General features: G+C 43.4%; 1 protein-coding gene across 1 annotated transcript in view; it reads right to left on the bottom strand.

Moving 5' to 3' along the window:
- LOC146072534 (proprotein convertase subtilisin/kexin type 5-like) overlaps positions 1 to 19,256 on the bottom strand; it is a 75,174-nt gene extending 55,918 nt beyond the window's left edge. Inside the window, exons 1-6 of the mRNA XM_083179760.1 lie at positions 18,945 to 19,256; positions 15,925 to 16,128; positions 13,009 to 13,077; positions 8,708 to 8,750; positions 4,434 to 4,579; positions 1,113 to 1,307 (exon numbers count right to left, since the gene is read on the bottom strand). Of these exons, the coding sequence (XP_083035886.1) occupies positions 1,113 to 1,307; positions 4,434 to 4,579; positions 8,708 to 8,750; positions 13,009 to 13,077; positions 15,925 to 16,128; positions 18,945 to 19,128 (841 nt within the window). The 5' untranslated portion in view covers positions 19,129 to 19,256. The remainder of the gene's footprint in view (positions 1 to 1,112; positions 1,308 to 4,433; positions 4,580 to 8,707; positions 8,751 to 13,008; positions 13,078 to 15,924; positions 16,129 to 18,944) is intronic.
- Positions 19,257 to 24,518: the final 5,262 nt, after the last annotated feature.

Consider the following 24,518-nt stretch of genomic DNA (forward strand, 5'->3'; position numbering starts at 1 on the left):
AGTAAGTATCTTAGATATTTTGATTCAGCAATATGTGCTCAAGCATAGACATCCTTAAAACCTAGTTATGATGCCTTGAAGACCAAGGGACAGATGTATCCAAGCTTCAAAATGTGGATAAAGTGGAGAGTGATAAACAGCCAGCCAATCAGCAACTACCTGTAATTTTTCAAAACCCAGCCTGTAACATGGCAGGTAGGAGCTGATTGGCTGGTTGTTTATCACTCTCCATTTTTTTCATTTTTTTTGCCCAAAGTATTTCGAGCGATGCGAGGGGATGGGGTGCACTTTAAACTGTGTCCATGTCGACTGTGTTGACATTCGAGTAAATAAACAATGAAAAACCCCATGTCAATCTTTTGACTGTCGAACTACACACTGTCGAACTAATGACCTGTCGAACTAATGACCTATCGAACTAATGGTCTTTTGACATTTTCCCATGTTGACCTTTTCCCAAGTTGACCTAGACCCACGTTGACTTTTTCCCATGTCGGCCTAATAGTGTCGACCATCATGCTGTAGACCAAATGATACCAACCCCTTAAAACGAGCCCATAGGCCAGTGCCTGCTCTGCCTATTAGGTAATTTTGCACTGCATTTTTCTGTAAAGGCAACTACAAATGTATAATGAAATGTACATACATAAGGTTCCATAATATCCCTTTAATCTGAGACAGCTATTATTTACACAGGTTCTGTGCATGATTAAAACCAACCAAGTGAAATGAAGACATGAATTTAGCCAGTCACATAACCTGTGTAGTTCATACAGTATGTGTCCTGGATTTAAGTGATATTATAGTAAGATTATACAGTACATGCATGCAATGGTAAAGTGCCATTTACTTCAGTGATCCACTAGACAAGGTTCATTGCAGGTATACAAATGATATGTATACTCTTTGCATCGTCATTATGGTTTATCCATGTGTACTGTATCTGAAATGCACCGAATAACTCTGTCCGTCGGAATGCCCCCAAATGCGGGCTTTGTAACTTTTATGTGTACTGTTCAGTGTTCCCATCTTAGTACTGGTACAACTTGATTTTATAAACTGAAGTCTAACTTAGCCTTGATTCCCGATAGGTATTATTATTTTTTATATACCATTAAAATATTGTTCATCCAAGCAGGTCACAAGATGACACATTCCATAGGAAGGTGGTTTCCCATCTGGGCACACGTTACAGTCGCGAGGCGAGGGCCCTTGGCAGGTATGGCAAGATTTATGACAAGCTTCACACTGCCAGTTCTTAGAATCTTGAAATGTACCATCTGGGCATTTTGGCACACAGTCAGCATCTGCAATAGAATATTCTTAGATAGACAGACAGAAAGGGGGAAATTTACCAATATGGATTCGTAAAAAAATAGGTGTATTCGTAGGCAGAAATACACCTATTTTTTACACAATTCGTATTCCTAATGATGGGACATTCGTATTTGTATTTACAAATACGAATGTCTACACCATCGATAGGATACGACAGGAATCACCATTCAAAAGAATGGTGGGTCCTGATTTACTAAGCAACCGTATTGATAATACGGCTGCTAATTGGTGTAAAACAGGCACGCAAATACGACAGGAAAATACACCTTGATTGTCCTGTCGTATTTGGCTTTAGCCTGCACAGATCAGTCAGATCCGTGCAGGCTTTAGTGTAAAAAATAAATAAATAAAAAAAACAGCGTGGGGTCCCCCCAATTAAAAATCAGGGAACCCGACATATAGGGATTCCCCGATTTTTAACAACCAGCTCCAGGCTCCAGGTCCGGGGCTGGAACCCAAAATACGGGGGACAAAATGACTAGGGGTCCCCCGTATTTTAAGAACCAGCCCCAGGCCAAACCAGCCAGCAGGGTAATGCCACAGCCGGGGGGAGACTTTTTATACAAGTCCCCCCGGCCAAAGCATTAACCCTCTGACCAGTCAGCCTGGCCAGGGGCCCTGGGGGAGTGGGGACCCCCCCAATAAAGGGGTCCCCCCCCCTCCAGGACTAACCTGACCAGGCTGAAGCCTGGTGCTGTCCATGATGCCCCTGGGCGGTGGGCATCGAGCTGATATTGGTGTAAAAAAAAAGATGAATAAACTATTGTTTTAAACTGTGGAACTATGAGTCCCAGCAAGCCTCCCCTCCAAGCTGGGACTTGGAGAACCACAAGTCCCAGCCTGTGGGGCATTAAAGGGCCCGATGGGTCTTGTAGTTCCACAGTAAAAAAATAGTTAAATAAATACACACTGACACCTGAAAAATAAAAGTTTAATACATACATTACACACACACTGATACTTACCTATCTTGATCCCTTAGGTAGGTCCCAGAGTCTTGATCCGGTGCCTTGTCCTGGTTCCGGATCATGTCATCATTCTTACCATGTCAATCTTCATGTCGGCGTCAAGTCCGGGTCCGAAGAAATCCATGGTGGACCTGTGGAAGGAAATCCAACTCACCCAGGTCCTCCATGGAAGTTCTTCTGGCTTGGTCCGACGTAGTCCAGGGCTTCTTCCTTCTTCTTCCATCTTCTTGCTTCTTTTTCAAGCTGCCGGCGACTCCAGCAAGCTCCCCGACTGTTAGAGCCGCAGAGATCCTTCCTCCTCGGCGTCTGTACTAAGAATGAATTTTGGCCAATCAGGACTTTCACGACTTTCCTGGCTCCTGATTGGCCGCTAGGCGGCTCCTGATTGGCCAGAATTCATTCTTAGTACAGACGCCGAGGAGGAAGGATCTCTGTGGCTCTGACAGTCGTGGAGCTTGCTGGAGTCGCCGGCAGCTTGAAAAAGAAGCAAGAAGATGGAAGAAGAAGGAAGAAGCCTTGGACTACGTCGGACCAAGCCAGAAGAACTTCCATGGAGGACCTGGGTGAGTTGGATTTCCTTCCACAGGTTCCACAGGTCCACCATGGATTTCTTCGGACCCGGACCTGACGCCGACGCCGACATGAAGATCGACATGGTGAAGAATGACGACATGATCCGGAACCAGGACAAGGCACCGGATCAAGACTCTGGGACCTACCTACGGGATCAAGATAGGTAAGTATCAGTGTGTGTGTAATGTATGTATTAAACTTTTATTTTTCAGGTGTCAGTATGTATTTATTTAACTATTTTTTTTACTGCGGAACTACAAGACCCAGCGGGCCCTTTAATGCCCCGCAGGCTGGATCTTGTGGTTCTCCAAGTCCCAGCTTGCAGGGGAGGCTTGCTGGGACTCATAGTTCCACAGTTTAAAACAATAGTTTATTCATCTTTTTTTTTTACACCAAGATTAGCTCGATGCCCACCGCCCAGGGGCATCGAGGACAGCACCAGGCTTCAGCCTGGTCAGGTAAGTCCTGGAGGGGGGGGGACCCCTTTATTGGGGGAGTCCCCACTCCCCCAGGGCCCCTGGCCAGGCTGACTGGTCAGAGGGTTAATGCTTTGGCCGGGGGGACTTGTATAAAAAGTCTCCCCCCGGCTGTGGCATTACCCTGCTGGCTGGTTTGGCCTGGGGCTGGTTCTTAAAATATGGGGGACCCCTAGTCATTTTGTCCCCCGTATTTTGGGAACCAGCCCCGGGCCTGGAGCCTGGGGCTGGTTGTTAAAAATCGGGGAACCCCTATTTGTCGGGTTCCCTGATTTTTAATTACCGGCCCCGACTCTTTCAGCCTGGTGCTGGTTACAGCTGTGGGGGGGAGCCCACGCTGGTTTTTTTTTTTTTAATTTATTTAATTTTCTATTTTTTTTTACACCTTGCAGCCTGCACGGATCTGACTGGTCCGTGCAGACTGCCTCTACTAATTCGTATTAGCGGCCGTATATACGGCCAGCTAATACGAATGGTTACACCATCGGAGGGTTACAAAGCAGTCGTATCTGACTGCTTTGTACATTCCCCTCCGGAACACGACTTTGCATACGACTGAAACAGTCGTATGCAGTCGTAGGGAAAATACTAATACGAAAAACTAGGTTTTTCATATTAGTAAATTTCCCCCAAAATGTTTCCAAATATTTAAGGTGAATACTTTAATGTGACTTTGGGCAGCATTGGCACCTTAATCTAGGTAAAGACACATAGGAGCAGATATATCAAGAGTTAGAAAGTAATAAAATGGAGAGTGATACAGTACCAGCCAGTCAGCTCCTAACTGTCATGTTAGACTGTGTTTGAAAAATGACAGGTAGGAGCTGATTTCCATGTTATCACTTTTTGAAGCTTGATACAACTGGCCCATAATAGCACACTATAAATGTGAAATGTGAACAGCTATGGCTTTATATGAGGTTTTGTAAATAGGTGTATGTGAGAAAATATATGCAGGGTGTGTACTGTAATATTATCTGGATGTGTGTTGATCTATTCACCACTGAACAAATAAGAACAAGTACAGTAACTGGTAAGTAGAAAAGTGGCTGATAAGCTTTCACTGCTTCTTCCTTACCATGCAGATAATATCCATTTTGGCAGTAGGAGCAATATGTCTCATTGTGGCACTGAAGACACCATAATGGACAAGCAAGACACATTTTCCTGCCATTGTCCTCGTATGTTTTCTGGGGGCAGTGTGTGCGGCATTGTAGACGATGCCTAAAATCAAATGCAGTATTAAAAAAAATTCAAATCATGCAATAAAGATTAATAGATCAGACTGAAGTGATGCTTGTGTGGGGACTACTGTGGGGATACCGTCATTGGGTCCCCAGCAAGTAGGTCGACAATCATTAGGTCGACACCATTGTGTCGACATGCAGGAACGACGACATGACCTAAGGTTGACATGCAGGATGTCGACAGGAACGACAACATGACTTAAGGTTGACATGCATGACTTATGGTTGACATGCAGGAAGGTCGACATGACTTAAGGTCAACATAGGTTAGGACGACAGGGTCATTAGGTCGACATGGGGAAGGTCGACAGTCAAAAGATCGACATGGATTTTTTGAATGTTTTTTGAGCCGACATCTGCCGACAGGTGGTATTTCATGCCCTACCATAGGGGCGTGGTGGGAGAATAAAATAGAAAAAAAACCACATGTCGACTTTTTCAATGTCGACCTTACCCATGTCGACCTAATACCCATGTTGACCTTAAGTCATGTTGACCTTACTACATGTCAACCTTTCTATAACAAGAAATTACACCTATAAACACAATAAGGTTTAAAAGTTTTAGGTATGTGTAAAAAAATATTGCAAAGTAGGGGGTAACATGCGAGTTCTATTCAAAATGGGATGTTGCTCATAGGAACAAATCAGAATCTACTTATTTATTTAGCACCTTCTAGAAGATAATAGATATAGGACCTTCTTCTGATTGATTTGGTCCTCTGTGCGTTCACACGGTGGATCAATTGTGTGCGTCTGAGCATTTGCAGATGCAGGGTGCATGCACGCATGGCGAACATTCCGTGAACAGGCTGAGACATTCTGTTCGCCGGGTGGTAGCATCCTACACAACGTGCAGGGGCAGAGAAGGGCGGGGGCGCCGGGCAGTCTATTAGCATATGGGATTGCCCAGCGTCCCATGTGGGGCGGGTAGGGGTGCGGGGGGCGGGCAGCTGACATCACCGGATGTCAGCTGCCCGCCCTATCCTTGCATAGGGCGCCCACAGTTTAGAGACACCATATAGATGTCTCTGTACTGCAAGCGCTGGAGAAATCATTCGATGGTCGCCGACCATCGAATGATTTCTCCCCGCCTGCGAATGGATGATTATGTAAATCATCCATTCACAGGCTTGCGGGCGGTCGAGCATGCGAAGGGGGGGTGGCACTGCGGGCAGCAGCTGATGGAATCGCATCAGAAGCTTAATTGTACGAAGGTAAGGTTGTGAAAGTCTCATGTCACAGGTCATACATGGCAAACAACAAGACACAAGGTACAGTAGTTATACTGCATCAGCAAGGCCTCTCCCAGGCAATGATTTAAAGGCAAACTGGGGTTGTACTGTACTGCTCTTTTTAAGACTGGCAAAGAAAGAGGCAATGTTGGGGATAATACACTTAGTGGTTGGCCAAGGAAACTTGTCCAGCAGTGCCATCAGCTCAGTGGTATCTACTGATTGGAAAATCTGGCCAGAACTGGTCTTCATGAAAAAAAGTGTCCAAACAGCCATCCTTCAATGTAGAAAAATTGGCAAGAGACTAATCGATGCATGACAACATAGTAACTGGTGTGCAGAAAAATGGAAACAGATGCTTGGACTGATGAGTCAAAATGGGAAATATTTGGCGGTAACAGAAGGCAGTTTGTTCAGTGAAGTTGTTAGGAGGCAGCCAGGCCATCCACAGTTACCGGCTATGTCCCTGAGCTCCATTGTGGATGGTCGGGCAAGAGTCTCAGGGACGGGGTCTGGCTGCGGCCATCTTCTTCCAACTTCTGCTGGTCAAGAAAGGCAGAAGCGTCAGGGTCGTTGCTAGGCAAAGCCCAAAATTTCCACCTTCCGAGGACGCAGACAGGGGCTGCGGCTGGCATCTTCCATGCTGGAAAAAGGCGGGCTTTGCCTTTCTTACAGGCGCCGGTTAAAGCTTTCTGAAAGCCAGTTCTGCTCCAGTTTGTCAGCCTGTTCACAGCGTCTTGCATGACTGCCTGCTACACTGCTCAGTCTGTTCTCTGCCTAAGCCAGGAGACTCTTGGCTGCTTTTGATCTGTCCATCTATTTCAGATAAGTCCAAGATCTCTTGCATCCTTTGTTTATACTGTTTATTATTCCATCTCTGTGCATTGTTGCATTCCCCAGTGAGGGCCTGGTAAGGGTATTGTTCTATTTGGTTATAGCATGTGTATTGGGGATACAGTTGTTAGGTCGGCCCAAGAAAGGTTGACACTCCTTAGGTCGACATGCAGAATGTCAACAGGGACTGAAGGTTGACAGGGCCCTTAAGTCAACATGCGAAACATCGACAATGCAGAAGGTCGGCATGTTGTTTTTTTCTATTGTGGTTCCAGAGCAGGAGGGATTTTATGCCCTAACATCCACTAGGGCATGGAGAGAGAATAAAATACCGTAGCAAGGCATGTTGCCCGAAGCATTGCGATCGCAGCGAGTGATGCGAGGGGCTGCGTACACTTAGACACTGTCCAGAACTAGACGTCTAGATCTAGACGCCTAAAAAAATATGTGTCAATCTCCTGCATTGTCGACCATCTACCGGTCGACCTTCTGCCTGTCAACCTTCTGGTGTCGACCTTTCTTAGATCAACCTAACAATCCATACCCATGTATTGTTACACCTACTGTCTAGTATCCTTGGTTAGAACCTGTGCATTTTTGCATTTTTGGGGCTGTACTCTCCATAGGGCCTTGATGGCTAACTTTGACACTCCAGCTGTTGTTGAACTACACATCCCAGCATGCTCTGCATCAGATTTAGCATGGCCAAATAGCAAAACTGAAGCAGAGCATGCTGGGATGTGTAGTTCAACAACAGCTGGAGTGTTAAGGTTAGACATCAAGGCCATAGGGGGTGTGCGTGGTCAGTCCTTTCCAGACTCTTTCCTTGCAGCGCTTAGCCTCCTGCAGCAGAAATGTCCCTTGTAAGACCTGGCGGCACTAGAGTTGGGGAGGAACTAATTCGCCCTTACAAACGTGGCTGTTAAAGGTGAAGCCTTAGTTTTCAGGAGGTAACTGTGTTCCCACATACCCAACCCAACCCTAACAGAAGTGCTGGAGAGTGGCACAATAATAAGTGTCTGCAGGCAACAGTGAAGTATGGTGGAGTATTCCTGCAAGCTGGGGCTGCAATTCCGCAAATAGAGTTGTAGGTTTCATCAGGATTACTGGTGTTCTCAATGATGAGAAATACAGACAGGCATTAGCCATCAAGCAAAACCATTAGTGAGGCATTTGATTGACTTCAATTTAATCTTCAGCAGGACAATAGCCCCAAATATACAGCCAATGTCATTAATATCTATCTTCAGCATAAAGAAGGATAATGGGTTGCTACACAAAGCATTGATTTCAACATCATCGAGCCTGTCATTGATTAAATAAAAAGACTGAAATATTTGTGCAAGCCTACAACCACAGGTGATTAGGTTAGTTCTTCAACATGTTTGGAACAACATATCTGCCAAGTTCCTTCAGAAACTGTGTGCAAGTGCACCTAGATGAATTGATGTTGTTTTGAAAATGAAGGACGGTCACACCAAATATCGACTTGATTTAGATCTCTCTTCTGTTCAGTTCATTCACTTTGCATTTTGTTAATTAATAAAACAAACAATTAACGATATTTTTGAAAGAATTCTTACTTTAATGCATTTTTTTCACACCTGCCTAAAATAACCAGTGTAGTGGACTCAACATGCTGCATTTTGTACACTATGTTTTGCTGTTTGCTGCTGTATTATTGAAGATGGTTTGTCTGAACTGAAACATTGACTACCTCAGATTTTGTGGCAATATTTATCTGATATGAAGTAAAGGTTTTATATTTTCGGTGATTGCTTTTTTTTCAAATTTATTCGGATTTTGGCCAACTGTATACTTTTGCTTGGACTGTTTATACAGTTTTCTTCAGTATGTTAGCATGTTATGCTTTCTGTATCTGTTTATCTCTACTATGCTATTGTAATTATTTGTGTTAAAAATATTATGAACTATACTGATCTCTGTTGTGGTAACATTTATTACAATGTATTTCTATTGTTTACACACTGCAGTACTTTCTACTTACATTAATAATTAAAGAGATTGGTCACTTACAGAAAATAGCCTTGTAGACAGCTGAGGCATATTTCCGGATCATCTATGCAGAAAGGAATATAATAAAATAAAATACAAATATAATGCTGTTAGAGAAAACATACATATAAACTGTTCATATAAAGCAAGATATCAAAATAAAATAAACCATTTAGGACCTCACCCTCTCTACCAGGAATGTCATTGTCCCATCTCAACATCTCCTATGGGGTATACCTAGATATGAAATCCCTAGCGGATTTTTTCTCTCCTTATGGATTTTTTCATTCCATCCTCAATCCTACCATTCTCTGACCTTTCTGTTAAATTTATTTAGCACCCAGCCTAGTTTTATTAGTTGCAACTTAAACACTGGGTGGATAGCTTAAGTACCGGTTCTGCTGCATTTTGGACTCATCCAGCTCTAGGTAGATTGACTAGATCCTCCTCCTATAATTGCATATCTTTTTGCAATGGTTTATTGACACCCCAGACGCGATGGTCAAGACTTCTACAGCTTAACTGTGAGACTGACCTCAAATGATCCTTCACTCTTAAACTGTGGGAATCTGTTAATCTTGCTTCCTTCTCCAGATCTAAGTGCATCAGTTATACTGAATTGCATATTAAACTATTAAATAGATTATATTAGACTCCGCCTATATCGCTGGTGTCTGGCTCAAATTTTCATGTTTTCTGCGACTGTCTAATTTTATGCCCTTTTTGGATGGAAGTGTTTGCCCTTATATAGAACGTTGTAGGCCTCACATTATCTCCAAATCATTCTCCATCTACATTGGTACCCCAATACTTACTGGTGTATGTAAAATGAGTGTAAGGACGGTGTGTGGTGAACATGGGTCTGCGGGTCCAGGAGGGCCCACACACTGTACACCCAACACCCATTTAATTATACGCACCTTTCCATCGGTCCTTTGCTGACAGAGCAGTGGCAAAAATCACTGAGCAAAATGGCAACCTGAGGAATATTGGTGTTCCCACAGACCTATACACGTTCAGTAGATTCTGGCACAATGTAAGACTCTTCTGTACCACCGGAGAGGAGGGAGCTCAATTGGAGTGTACACACAGGCCACCTCCTATATAAAGTGTATCTGCCTGTTTCCAAATCTTCTTGTTAGATCACATTTTGATACATGGATGGGCCACTATTGCTCTGTACTGGAAATGTCTATCAACTCTAAAACCCAATTTACTTTAAAAATTGAGACTAAAGACCCTCTCTTCTCAAATTATTGAGTGGCTCCCATGATACATATATGTAATGGAGGGCAAGAGTACCCCCTCCCTCCACACGTCCTATCTCACGGAGTCCCTTTTCCCCTTTCAGGCTCAGATGCCTGATTTCTATGTTTTGACATTCTTCTTTGTGTGTTTGCTCTTTTTCTTAATATCCCTATTTATTTCTGTATAACCCATAACTTACTTTTATATATTTGCAATGCACTAAATAAAACTGTAATGATTAAAACCAAAATATTGGGTAAATAAAAATATTATGATTGCTTATTTTAAACCACCGCAGTGGTTTAAAATAAATTACTTGGGTAACCAGGATATAATGTACACTGAAATTTGGTGATTTATAAGTTAATTATGTAATGAACATCACATGATACTGAAGGTCATGGCCAATATTTTTGCTTTGATAATAAGAAATCACATCAGTGTCTTTGAGATAGGGAGAGGCATGCACCATTCATACCATGCGCTACAATGAAGATTGGCATACTTGTTTATATTTCACAATGTTGGCAAAGGAGTCTTGCGGAAGCCACATCATTACCTTTAAATAAAATATGGATGCATTTTGGAGTGTTGACAGATGCAAAAGTTTTTACAACCAATCAACATATAGACTTTTTTTGAAAAATATTGTATCTCTCCCTAAGGGGCATATGTACTAAGCCCTGCCGAATGATAAAGCAGAGAGAGAACAACCACCAACCAACAAGTTGCTGTAATATTTCAAAAACAGTCTATAATATGGCAGTTAGGTGCTAATTGGTTGGTACTGGATCTATGGAAGTTTGTCACGATCCTGGGCGGCGATTCCCCAGATACGCCAACCTGAGAATCTCGGCCACGTGACACGGTTACTGAGTACTAGTGTGGCCAATCCCGGGATCGGGATCGGCGGGATCCCGGGATTTGGCTTAAAAAAGTCCGGATTTCAATCCCGGGATTGGAGAATCCAATCCCGGCATTTCGGGATTAGACTGCGCATGCGCAGTCTAATGCCGGGCAGCGTCTGAGCACTCGCTCAGACGCTGCCCGGCTGTTCCCGTAACCTGACCCGGCGTGCGGAATGCGTAGCGTGACAGTAGAGGTCACGCTGCGCAGGCCACACGTCACCAGTGACCGCCCGCCTACCCGCCGGCCTGCCTCCGCCTGCCCGCCTCTTCTCCGCCGCCCGACAGCACGCCGGCCTGACTCCGCCCGCCTGCTCGCCTCCGCCTGCCCGCCTCTTCTCCGCCGCCCCCCTGCCTCCGCCCGCCTGCTGTCTTCTATGGAGGTGCACTTGCCGGGAGGCACCGTGCACCTCCAAACCCACTCCCGGCCGCCCGCCCACACCCTAATGTAAGTAGATGTGTCGGCCGGGGTGGGTACTATGCTAAAAATGTTTTTTTTTTTGCTGGGGATGCCAATCCCGGGATCCCGGGAATCCCGGGATTGAGCATTTTTCAATCCCGGATCCCGGGATTGAAAAAATGCCCCGGGATTGGCATCCCTACTGAGTACCCCAAGCTTGTGCTTATTTCACCACGATTCCGCTTGCCACCAATCAAAGTACACCTTTTGGACTTAGTCCACCACAGCTTTGATTCTGCCGACACACCAAATGATGAATTACACGGTAGCGCTCTGGCGTATTCATCAGCGGCTTGGGCTGGATAAACAGCAGAAACCAAAACTAAATTATGACTTTTTAATTTAAGTGAAAACACTACAAGGTTTACAGTATATTACAGAAAACATTGGTTACAAGATATATTATTAATAGGTAAGGTCACACGTAAAAGACAGTTTTAAATAAACAAAATGGGAATAAAAGAAACAAACCGATTCAAGTACACACAGCATGAAACAGGGTTGAAGTGAGGTTGCTTCTTTTTGGTATCGGATCATCAGCAAGACAAATTAGACTCATCTCCTCCAAGCATCATGAACAACAACAACAAACACTGTATCACTCTCCAAGGCTTAGTAAAGTACATATGCCCCTAATAGAGTTCCATAGTTCAGGTCTTAGATAACTGAACCTGGTCTAGTGACTAATTGGGTGCTATCGCCTTATTAAGAAACTTTAAGTAAGTGAAGAGCATTTTAGAAGTACATTCAAGGCTAAACACAAGGTACCTTGGCACTGCACAAGTTTACTTCGATCTACCCAGAAAAAATGAACATGCATGTCTCTTCAATTAAGAGAAAAGCCTTCATAGGGTATACAACAGGGGTGGCAAATCAGTCCTCAAGATCTACAAACAGGCCACATATGACAGACCACCTAGCTGGTGCAAAGGTGTAGTCATGACTGTCACATCTTCAAACATGTGCTGCATTCATTTCTATCCGACACATTCTACAGATCCACAGGTGGCATGGAAAACATGGACTGTTAATAATTCTTGAGGGTGGTTTGGCCACACCTGGTATACGAGTACCCACCGGGGCAAAGAAATAGAAAAATAGAATGCGTCCAGTATACCAAACATTCATTTGCATCCAAACAAAAGGATAGGACTAAACCCGAAGACAGCTCTGATCCAATGCAAAATTCACATCATTTTGTAAAGTGAGGAAAACAGTGAACATCAAGGAAAAAGCACCTCCTGTATCATATTACAGCACTGTAAACTTGATCTGAATATGAAATATTGTCTACTCCAAGGTTCAATGGGAACATATTCACTCCATTCAATTCCTCCTTGGACCTTTGCAAATATTGTGGATCCAACTTGTTCCATAAATCTATATTCCCCAATGCTAATGTTGTACTTTTATGTAACTCAACACAGTGAGATCAAAACTGCATTTGAGCACAGTCACTTTTCACATTACGATTGACCTCCTGTATTCTCCTGAAATTGTTAGTTGTATATACTGTATGTCCATCTTAGAATATTATAGTTTAATTATTTGTGCTGCTGTGTTCTCTTCCTCAATTTATAGAAATATCAGAATAATTTATTCTGCATTAAGAACAGTCATTCTACAGTACCTCCATTACTAGGAATATGAAAGTAAGTAACAGCAATTATTGATACATTTCATTGCTTCCATTTTCCTCATTGTCTCACCTAGTGCGCATGTTTTACAACCAGTCTCACAGTCAAAACACTCTCCCGTCTCAGGGTCTTCAACCTGTCCTGTTTTATGCAATGAAAACACAAAATAAATATTTTCATCCCATCACCACAATTGTTGACAATTACAACTTCTTTACTCCGATATAATATTTTCATTATATTTTATTAGTTCTGTTGCACCACAGTTCATTTAATTAAGCACGGTAATTAAATGTTATGGTAAAATGTTGCTAAAAAAAACAAAGATAATAATAAAGTTATATGGGAACAACACATAGAGGTAAATAAAGGTGCCCATACACAATACAATTACTGGGTGCGATGAGATGCACGCACATCGCACAACTCAAAAAGTATGTGCTGCACATACTTTTTGTACTAGATTGCATCTCATTGCATTGCAAAACATATGCAATGCGATCTAGTCCAAATTGCATGCAATAATTGTATCGTGTTTGGACACTTGGGGTGAGATTTAATAGGATGAGAGATTCAGAAATTGAGAGATTTGGGAAGAAATCTCCAGCTTTTTTAAAGCGGCAATCATTTACACTGCAAAACCAGTGTGATTTTGCAGTGTAAATGATTGCCGCTTTAAAAAAGCTGGCGATTCCTTCTCAAATCTCTCACTTTCTGAATCTCTCATCCTATTAAATCTCACCCTTGGTGCTTACCTATACAAAAAGGGTTGGTGACTGGTGCTGTTTATGTAGCTTATGCAGAACTTTCAATCTCTTTTTTTCTATTTGTTTACTTTTAGAATGCTATTCAGTCATTTCAATACAATATCAATTTCACTGGTGCTTCTCTAATTACCGTATTTTTCGCTCCATAAGACTTACTCCCCCCCCCCCCCCCCCCCCCCAAAAAAAAATAATGGGGGGGAAAGTGTGTGCATCTTATGGAGTGAATACTGCAAAAAAGAGTGCACATTGGGGCCGGGTCCTGGATGCTGCTGCTGTGCCGGCATCTCAGGAGCTGCAGTAGAGCCTGGCATCTCGGTAGCCATGGGACAAGGATGTATCCATACTCGTAGAATTGTCTTATGTGCAGCTGCGCTCACTGCCAGGTATCACTCTCTTTCTTAAGGCACACATCTTTGAAATCCCAAATTATCAGTAAAAGGAATTGCAGCTGGTTCACAGCGTTTGTAGCAGTGCCTCAATTATCTACACTCTTCATTTTCTTAAAAAGACTAGAGGGAGACCTCATAACTCTAATTCTATTTCAGTGTCCCTGCCACATGTATTCCCCAGATAACAGGCAGAAATGTTTTTGTTCCACAATCCCCTTCACCTGTACTATCTTATCTGAACAGTACAGAATGTGAGAAAATAAGTGTTGCTTTTAAAAAGGTGACATGTTTGCAGACAACATTTATATTATCAAGATTTGTGTAGTACATTTTATGTGGGTTTTTCTGTTAATCCTTTGTTTATCTGTCTAATGTCTTTACTTGAGTAAAAGTCTCCCATGAATTGATGACACACTATGGGCCTTATTCTAGTTCACTCTTTGTGACAAAATCCTTCTTAGATGGACAAAACCATGTGCACTGCGGGTGGGGCAGATGTAAATTGTGCAGAGAGAATTAGATTTGGGTGGGGTTTTACTTCAAAGTGAGATCTATATTGCAGTGTAAAAACAAATCAGCCAGTATTTACCCTGCACATAAACAAAATAACTCACCCAAATCTAAAAAGAATAAGAATAAGGCCCTATGTCCTCATAATTCAGATGCCCTCAGTTTTACAGACTGCATAAACAAATGTAGGAAAGTTAGGGTTTCTCCTGCAAAATTATGGAAAGAAAGATTTCTAATATTAGGTATAGAAAGGATCACATTGTGAAATTTAACATTTTGAAAGGCACATGTCTTGCCTTACATTTTGTCAAAAGCAACAATAGTCTTGAATTGGAGTCCTCTAGGATTATAAAAGTATCTGCAACTATTCTTGCTTGAGAATCGAGATAAGTAAACATACGCTCCAACATTTTGGGATAAAAATCGGTACAGATGTGAAAGGGGGCGTGGTCAAGGGAAAAGGGGGTGTGTCCCAGAAGAACTGGTATATAAATCTATATAAATCTGGTGACAGGTGACTCGTTGCACCATGTTGCATAGTGCACACATAACACTTCATGAAAATAATATGAGGAGATTGATAACTTTTATTGAATAAATCAAATGTAGCCAACTTACTTGCTGCAGTGCTTCAAGTTCATGTGCTGCTTCAGGCTCATCGAATCTGATCCCCCACCCCCGTCAGTCGCGCTGCCTGGCCACCGCACCCCACGCAAAGCTGCTCAGCCTCAGGCAGCTTCGTGCCCAGAAGGAGCGCTGACAGTCCATTCCCCTGAGTGCGCCGGGTCCACGGTGCCGGCGCATGACATTATGATGCGCACGTTGGCAAAGGACCCTAATGCACTCTTGGGAACACCGGGTGATGGGCAAGGGGAGAGTGGCTTACAGTGGCTGAAACTGACTGTCACCAGGCCCGGAGCCAGGAGGAGGAGTCGGGACGCCAGGGGGAGTAGGGCCAAATAATCGGTACAATCGGTATAGTCTTTATATGCTGGTACAGTCTGTTAAAAAACGGTACTGTACCGGCAAATTCGGTACAGTTGGAGGGTATGAGTATCCACAACCCATACTCTCTGTTCTGAGAGTTGGTTATTGGGGATTAAGCTTTGAATACCCAAGGCATAATCATTGATAAATGCTGTGTATTGGTGCTAATTGAATAGCCCCCAGCAAATTAGCTGCTGTAAATTACCTGAGGTCTGAATATAAACACTATCAGTATCATGTATTTTTACTTCTACGTTAAACTAATGATCAAATAAAAGGTAGACTGAAATAAAGGAAGTTAAACAAGACAGCAGAAAAGCTATTTGATACAATACCTGGTAAACATTGTGTTAAATAACACTCTCCATTCAGAAGCTTGTAGTTGGTCTTGCATTTCTGGCAGCTATTGGCATTGGTGCAAATGTCGCAGTTCAGTGAGCATGAGTCACAAGTGTAGGTGTCACTCTCTTGGTAATAGCCCCGTGGGCAGTGTAACTTACAGTGACTGCGATGTAGAAAGCGCTCAATTCCATCTTGGCCTTCAATATTAAAACATAGATTGTAATAAGCATCTTTGCAGTATGAGTAATCTTATTTATATAGTCCATCCAGGGGCGTAAATTCATCCCAGTCCCTCAGAGGGTTGGAGTTTGGTCACCCCAAGTTTGGTCACCCCAAGTGCTTTCAGCTGTCTACACTCCAATATAACACTCCAGCACCGGCAGTGGGCGCACCATTTCTCACTGCTGGGTAGGCTTAGCCGTGCCATGCAGGAGTAGTCCTGTCCCCTATCCAGGGCTTGTGGGACAAAGATGATTAACTCTACAGTGAGTGCGCCACAGAGCTCCATTGGAAGAGCAGTGTTCACCCGTGGATCTTGCTGTGAACCACACAGTTGCTGCTGTACATGCAGGTGCCCCTACAGGGCTTGGAGCCCAGAGGCAGGAGACTCCATTGCCTCTGGGAGTTTGCCCCTGAATCCCTCTATATAATGCTACACATTTTATGTTTTTCTTATTTCAAATCTTTTAGGATGAATACAGAATGTTATTAGCTGGTCTAATAATCAATCTGGTATAGAATGCATAGAATCCTGTTTTGTAATACTGGCAAGTACTTTCAATATTTTTTTAAGTGGACTGTAAACTATTTTTTCACATACTGGCAGCTTTTTCACATACCAGGAAATAAATGACCACACTCAAGTGCCACATGAATATGGTGCCAGCAGTCGCAGTGCTGTTTATCCTGTCTGTAAAAGTAATTTCTTGCATTTTTATTATTAATGATAAAGTAAAATAAATGTAATTAAATCATACATATCTTTTCCCAGTTATGCTAATAACTTGAGATGTCCGGGTACAGGTTTATTCAGATTTAAGGTCCATACACACTGGGTGACTATGCCCAACGTGTATGGACAGCGATGATCTCTATCATCGGTGGGGGGAAAGCCACTCAGTGAGCGAGCATTTTTCCCCCCTCCCTTTTCCATCAAACCCCTGGTTTTTCACCCCTTCTTCAGAAACCATTTCTTAAACTATTATTACCACCCTTTTTTATGTACCACCCCCATACCATCACTCTGCCCATCATCTCGCTTCTTGACCCTGTAAATTACAGAAAACAGGGGTGATAAGGTGAAATGTTGCCTAAGGTACCTATGGACCTTGCACAGCCCTAGAGGAGCTGTTAGGAGACAGGGGAAAGAGTTGGGGTGGGGGAGGTGAGGAAGGCTGGGGCAGGATAGCAGCTGGGTGGGTGGGTCAAGGATTAGAAGAATCAGGGCTCCAGTGCTCAGTGTTAGAGGCCCCATCTACAGACTGTAGGTGGCAAACCCTCTTTCATCCCCACAGTGTCAGCTATGCAGGGGGGCCGAAGAGGTCTTTAGAGTGCAGCCACCAGACAGTAGCACCCAATGAATACTTCGGACACCCCATAAACATATTTAGGGTCTCTTGTCTATTTCATTACATTACTCCCTACATTGTGAGAATTGATCTATGTAAGTGTTATCTGGCACTATTATGTATTTTATGTCACTACTCCCCCACCACCACCACCACCATCAACCCTGTCTCTCTGCTGTCTCTGGTCCTCTTTCTCCCCATCGCAGTCTCTGCTCTTCTCATTCCCTGATACTGTCTCTGGTCCTCTCTCTCCCTATGGTGTCTCTGCTCCTCTCTCTCTCCCCGACGCTGTCTCTCATCTTTCTCCCTGTCACTATTTTTCTAGCACTCTCTTTCTCACTGCCTCTCTTTCTCTGGCACGCTATCTCACTGTCTCTCTTCCTGACACCCTATATTGTTCTCTTCCTTACATCTTCTCTTTTTATCTCACTGACACCCTCACTTTCTCTCTCCCTGACACCCTCTCTCACTTCCCTCTCTCCCCCCGACACCCTTTTTGTCTCCCTCTCTCTCTTACTTCACCCTCTGTGGGTATTGGATGGGTTCATAGAGACTGATAGGTAGGCTATATGGAGCAGAAAGTAATGGTGACTGAGTGCACAGTGCCCTATGGCCTGTTGTTTGTTTTGTTATGAGGCATAACACTGGGGTGGGGCTGACATTTAGCAGTTTAGGGGGGCGCCAAACTGGGATTATCTCTTGCCCTCCCCCAACCTAAACGTAATGGCGCCCCTATCTGTTTGCAATTGTAAAGCTCAATGAAATTTGCTAAGCTATATACACAACTTTTAATAAATAAATAATAATAAGCATTGCGGTATATATATATATCCATCCACGATGAGTGAGCACACACCCTCCATTTGCAAATGCCGGTTCAGTATAGCACATACTGTACACAAATGAAGAAACTGCACTTGCCGGACTTGTCACTATAGGAAATAAAAACGCCGACCACAAAGGTCTTAAGCAACGTTTCGGGATTTAATTTCCCATCTTCAGGCTATATATATATATATATATATATTTATATACACATTATTATTATTTGCACAACAGCAAACTAGCATTTCTACAGTACTGAGTTTATGATAAATAAGTTTTATATACTTTAAAGTTGATCTCAGCTCAAATAAAATGTATTATGTTATCATTATTGGTGCTCCTAATTTAATTCCTTAATATGTTTAAGTTTTAAATGATCACAAGTTAAAGGTCTCCTACTATTATTCCTATAAATAGCTTTTGTATATGCTTATACTTTTTATGAATAACGGAGCATATACAAAAGAAGCACACTGTGAAGCAGTTAGTACCAACCAATGCCAAATCCTTTTGTTTTAAAACATAAGAAAAAATTTGATTTTGCTTCTTAGGTTTTAGAATACATTTGGTCATGTTCAAGGTTAGTGTATTACCATTACTAGTCAGATACATTCACTTACCTATGCCACACTCTGTGCATTCATATAGCTCCTGCCCATTGCATTCCTCACAGGTAGGATGGCAGTTTACACACTGAGCATTAAGTACAAACTGTCCATTTGGGCACAACATGGCCGACAAGAGAACACATCCATGGAAAAGCAGCAGCACAAGGATGTATAACTTTGTTGTAGCTAACTCCATTTCTGCAAGGTGTCTTATGAGTGCCGACCAACAGGTGCACACTTACAATGGACTGGGAGTGAGGTTTTCCTTGAAAGAATTGCAGTCTGAAATAGGAGCAGAGACTGGTCAAACTGGTTTTGTCCTTTTCTCTGAACTGCTCAGATCAAATTCCAGAGTTATTCAGGGAAAACAAAATGACCAGAAAGAAAAGGCACACATTTTCCTGCACTGAGCTATTTGTGTTAGAGGAAGGGTTGTGCAGGACCTGCTGTATCTGTTTGTTCAACAGTTGGCTGATACAGATTATTAAATACGTATCCAGAAGCTATCACTCCCATGTTCAGCTGCTTTTTACAGATTTACATTGCGATAGTCTTGACCAATGGTGTGTCACACTTTTGGCCTGAATCAGGGCCGTATGTTATGCCAATGATTTTGCAATTGAGAGATTATCGTTAAACAGGCTTGTGTCTTTTCTGCAATGCGCAAGTTCAACAAATGATTTGTGATTACAATTGTAGTGAAGATTAATTTGCAGGTAACTGACAGGAAGCTGCTGTCAGTTAATGGAATTGCAGAATGGCAATAAAAACATGGGCATATTGTAGCCTTCAATTACGATCCTGTATGCAGGACTAACATCCCTGGAATCTCAGTTGCTCAGAGGCTATTTGGTCCGATTTCGGCCGATTGCGACCAATCGGCCCTCTCCCTGACATGCAGTTGGGTCCGATGCACGGTCCCGTATGCATCAGACCCGACCAGATGGTTGCACCGGCTGGCCGTCCAATCACCCGTTCTGGGACCTCCCTTCAGGCGGCGAGGCGTTCTGGAAGCAGGGACACGTGATCCATCACAGCGGATGTCCGAACACTGCTGCGAGATGTTGCTGCAGTGTATGGGCACCTTTAGACAAGGAGTCATTGTTTTACAGATGTGCAAATATGTATGCAGTTGCAGTCAACTGCGAAGGCTCCAGTGGTCGTCTATGTACAAATCGCACATATACTGAGTAAAAAATGTCTCAGCTGTAGCTCACAACAATGAATCAGGCCCTTTATCATTGAATAACAATTTCTTAACAGCTTGTGAAAGGTCCAGGTGACTAATGCCTCCTAAACTATGCCTAGGTCCCCCTGGGGTGCCATGGGGTGGTGGTGCAGGACCACAACTGACCAGAAGGATGACATAAACACTTTACTTTTTTTTTTTTTTTACAATATTTTTCTTTATTGAAGCATGACATATAATAAATGTGCAACATAGATACATTTCCATTGTGTAGATCACAGTCTGTAGTCACACAAATTTGTACACAAAAAGAATAAACAAATTGTTACAGACAAAAAGTACTACTGGGTCCGCGCCTATACCCATCCTAATCCCAACTAGGGATGCACATCTTGTACAGCAGGTGATATCGGGGGCTCCTGAACACACATTTGTGTTTCATACCACAGGGTGTTCTTGAAACACTTCCATATCTGCTCCTTCATAGAATCTGACAGGGTTTCTATGTTGCTTTCCCATGTTTCAAAAAATGTAACTGTAAATTTTTCTTTTTGTAACGAAGCCTCAAGCCCCTCCATTCTAAAAATATAAAACAGCTTATCCAAAAACATTGACAATGGAAGGGCTGTGGGTTGTATCCATAATTGGAGGATGCATTTTTTTGCAGCCGCGGATACTATTATTGGTAATTTTTTTGACTCCCAATGCTATTCTAGTACATTGCGGTGTTATACCGAATATCGCCCATTCAGGCGTCAGAGGTAGGCAATTTACCAGATGTTGAGTAACAAATCTCCAAACCTGGATCCAGAATCTCCTTATTATTGGGCAGTCGCATAAGCAGTGGAATAGTTCCGCTCTCTGTGAGCCACATCTAGGACATGAGTGACTAGCATTCCCATAAGGTATCTGCGATGTGGTGATAGATATGTTTTATGGAGTACATTTAAGAATAATTCTGTATAGGACATTGCTGATATTAGCTTAACCGATATTTCAAATATTCTCAATATTTTCACTTTACTTAATTTAACATTGGTTTCTGATTTTATTGATGAGAAATGTTTGGCCTAGGGGAGTCTTGAAAAATGCCGATGTCCTAGGGTGCCAATATTCAAAAAAGTTTGGAACCACTTTGGTAGATGATTGCTTAAGCATGAGCCCTGGGTCTATGTATGGATGATAGCTAGTGTGTCTGTATTTAACAAAACAGACAGCTGCAGCTGGAATGATACATTATAAGCAGTGGTTGTGATGCGTGCTTTCATTTTTACCTCTCACAAAGGCTTGCTTTTCTGGGATGCCTGCTCCTGTGCACATTAGTGCCTCACTGTCACCTTCCTCCGTGGAGATTGTTGGGTCTCCCACTCTCCTCTATGCAATTAACAGCATTAATTGCATAGGAGAGAGCCTGCATCTAAGTGTGTCAGGACTGCCATTGGTACCATTCTTGCCCCTGGTTTGCCAGAGGTGCTTCAATTGGCTTCTGATCTGCAGTGCCTCTGTGTGGCCAGGAGTGCTGCTGTTGTGTTCAGACTGCAGTACTTCTGGGTGGCAAGAGGTGCTGCTGTTATGTTCAGCTTGTAGTACCTCTGTGTGGCCAGAGGTGCTGCTGTTATGTTCGGCTTGCAGTACCTCTGTGTGGCCAGCGGTGCTGCTGTCGTGTTTGATCTGCAGTACCTCTGGGTGGCCAGAGGTGATGCTGTTATGTTCTACCTGCGTATTTATACACTCAGATGTACACTCAGAAGCAAAGTCCTTGTGATGTAATTATTATCTACAACAGATGTATCATAAAACAAGGTGATTTCCTTCCAACAGGCTATTAGTGGTTATCTGGTAAAATTGTAAAGTAGGAACAATTTTCAGAATGCCTCAATGGTTATTCAAAATGTTCCTTAAATCTTTATATTTGGTATTATTTATACTATGTTACAAAAATAACCGATTCTTTAATCTCATCCTTCTTTACACCAAAATATTTTTAACTGTGAATTTTGCTTGTTTGGTGAGATCATCAGAATAATTTCTATCTTAAAACCCGTCAACATACACTTCCAATCGGTGATGGAATGGTCTATGTACTAAGCCTTAGGGAGAGATAAAGGGGATGGAGAATAAGTACCAACCAAACAACCAGCTCCTAACTGTCATTTTTCTAACTCAGTCTTTAACATGGCAGCTAGGAGCTGATTGGTTCTACAATAGCTCTCTTCAAGGCTTAGTATATAGGCCAGTATTCAATGAGAAAAATTTGCCTTGTTTTATGGCGAGTTTGAGCTATTTTCGCATTGGAAGGAGCATTTTGCTCTCCAAAAGTGAACCACCCTATTCAATGTGATATTTTCGCCGTCTTTTTAAATGATTTTTGCCGTGTCTCTCCTTGTAGCAATTCTCCATCTTTTCATGGAGAACTGGAATGTGAAATTTAAACTAAAAGGTTTTTTTTAAAAAATTTTGGTGTAAAAAAATCAGGATTTTTTTTCTGTGAAGGGGCATGTTATTTTTATTCATGTGCTTATAGCACATGAATATATATTTAATTTAAAAAAATATTTATTTAATTTTTTTTTTTTTACACAGCAGGGGGCCGGAGCTCTCGAGCCGCTCATTAGATATTCATATATTCACTGCATCCGATCATTACATATGCACGATCGGGTGCAGTGAATACTGGGTCCCCCGCTGGCTATAGGGGGGGGGCAGCTTGTGCTGCCTGGGTCCCGGGGAGCCCACCTCCCCTCCGCATATGTTCTGGGGCAGCCAGGGAGACTTTAATCTCCCTGGCTGCCACCCTCCCCTGGCTCCCTGCCAGCTCCCTGCCGCGGACGCTCGTCCGCTGCAGGGGTTAAGACTCGCCGCGAGTGGCGGCGAGTCTTAACCACATTGAATAGTGGGAGCAGGAGAGGCAGCGAGCCCTCCGGAACAGGGCGAGTGCATGGCGAGAGAAAAAATCTCTCGCCATGCACGGAGAATTATTCTCGTCGAATACTGCCCATAGACTCTTAAATGATGTGAAGGAACTACAATTCTTCTCCAAATATGGAATATAAGTTTTCTATCTGCTGTCAAAATGCACATAACTATAGATGTAGAGCCACACATAGTGGTGCAGCAGGTCCCATTCAGCGGGACTCGCTGAGCCATAAAGAGCCTGCATACAAGCACCTACAGATGGACCATCTCTGAGCCAGCGCTAGGGATCACCAGAATGTCCCCGGCAGAGAGGCTCTCCATCTGACTGGGACACGCGAGCGTCTCACATGCACTGCGTGTCCCAGTTTTCCAGGGACAGGAACCATGCCCATCTCCGCTTCAGGGAGAAGGGCAGGGTTAGGGGAGGCAATGGGGACCAATGGGGAGCCCCGTCGGAAGGGGCCGCGCAAGCGCCTTATGCGTGCGCATCCCCTTCTGGTGACTGCCGGGGGTTGGCGATTCGACCACCAGATCCTCTGTAAATGAGAGCAGCTCCATCTGTATGCTGCCGCCCACAAATTAGCAGCAGGCCACAGCTGTTATGTCCTACCACAGCATAGGTTTCAAAAGGAGCCTGTCCCTACGATCGGCTTCCCCAGGCCTGGGGGTCTGCGCATATGCAGATAACACTGATCCCTGGCTGACCCATGCTGACCACACTGCACCGCTGGCTGTGCGGACTGTAGCCCATAGGTTACAATGAGCTACCATATCTCAGAGTGGCGGTTGCCCCCAGACCCACTGCTATGCTGCCCGATATTGATACATCAGGAGCACCACATCCCCCCAAAATACTTATGGGAGGATGCAGCTGCTGGCGGGGGAGGAGGAATCGCAGCTGAGTTTGGAAATTCTTGCTGCGGTCTCTCCTAGATACATTTTGGGATACTTTATATTTGTGACAAACCCCTGAAAGTGGTAAATGGGCCCAGAGACTCTTTCCCTGCAACCTATACTACAGACTTGTGTTTTCCACACCTGGTCTTTAAGAGCCATAACAGTGTTTTCTTTACAGATATCGCAACTAAAATAATTAGCACCACTCGTGAAACTTAAAATGTGTAAGCCAGTCTTGAATACCCATGTGCACTAACTAGTCAATCTGTAAAGCATGCACTCTTAGAGGTCCTTGGGGACTGAGTTTGGTGAAAAACTGCTATAGTCCACCTGTAAAGCTTCATACTGTGTTACACAGAACCCACACATTGGCCCTTATTCTGATTGAGTCGGACGACTGCATGTTCGGTCGGACGGCCGATGTATTGTGTTTGCGCATGTGCAGAGGCGTTTCTGTGCATGTGCGAAAGCCTCGCACGTCTGAACGCGGCGTGAATTACGTGCAGAAAAGGATCATATGGACCCATCCGAGCAGGGGGTGGAGAGGGGCGTCAAGGGCTTTTGGGCTCATTACCATATGCGTA

The sequence above is a fragment of the Crinia signifera genome, chromosome 4, assembly GCF_055691185.1.
Source record: "Crinia signifera chromosome 4, ASM5569118v1, whole genome shotgun sequence".
Taxonomy (NCBI): Eukaryota; Metazoa; Chordata; class Amphibia; order Anura; family Myobatrachidae; genus Crinia; species Crinia signifera.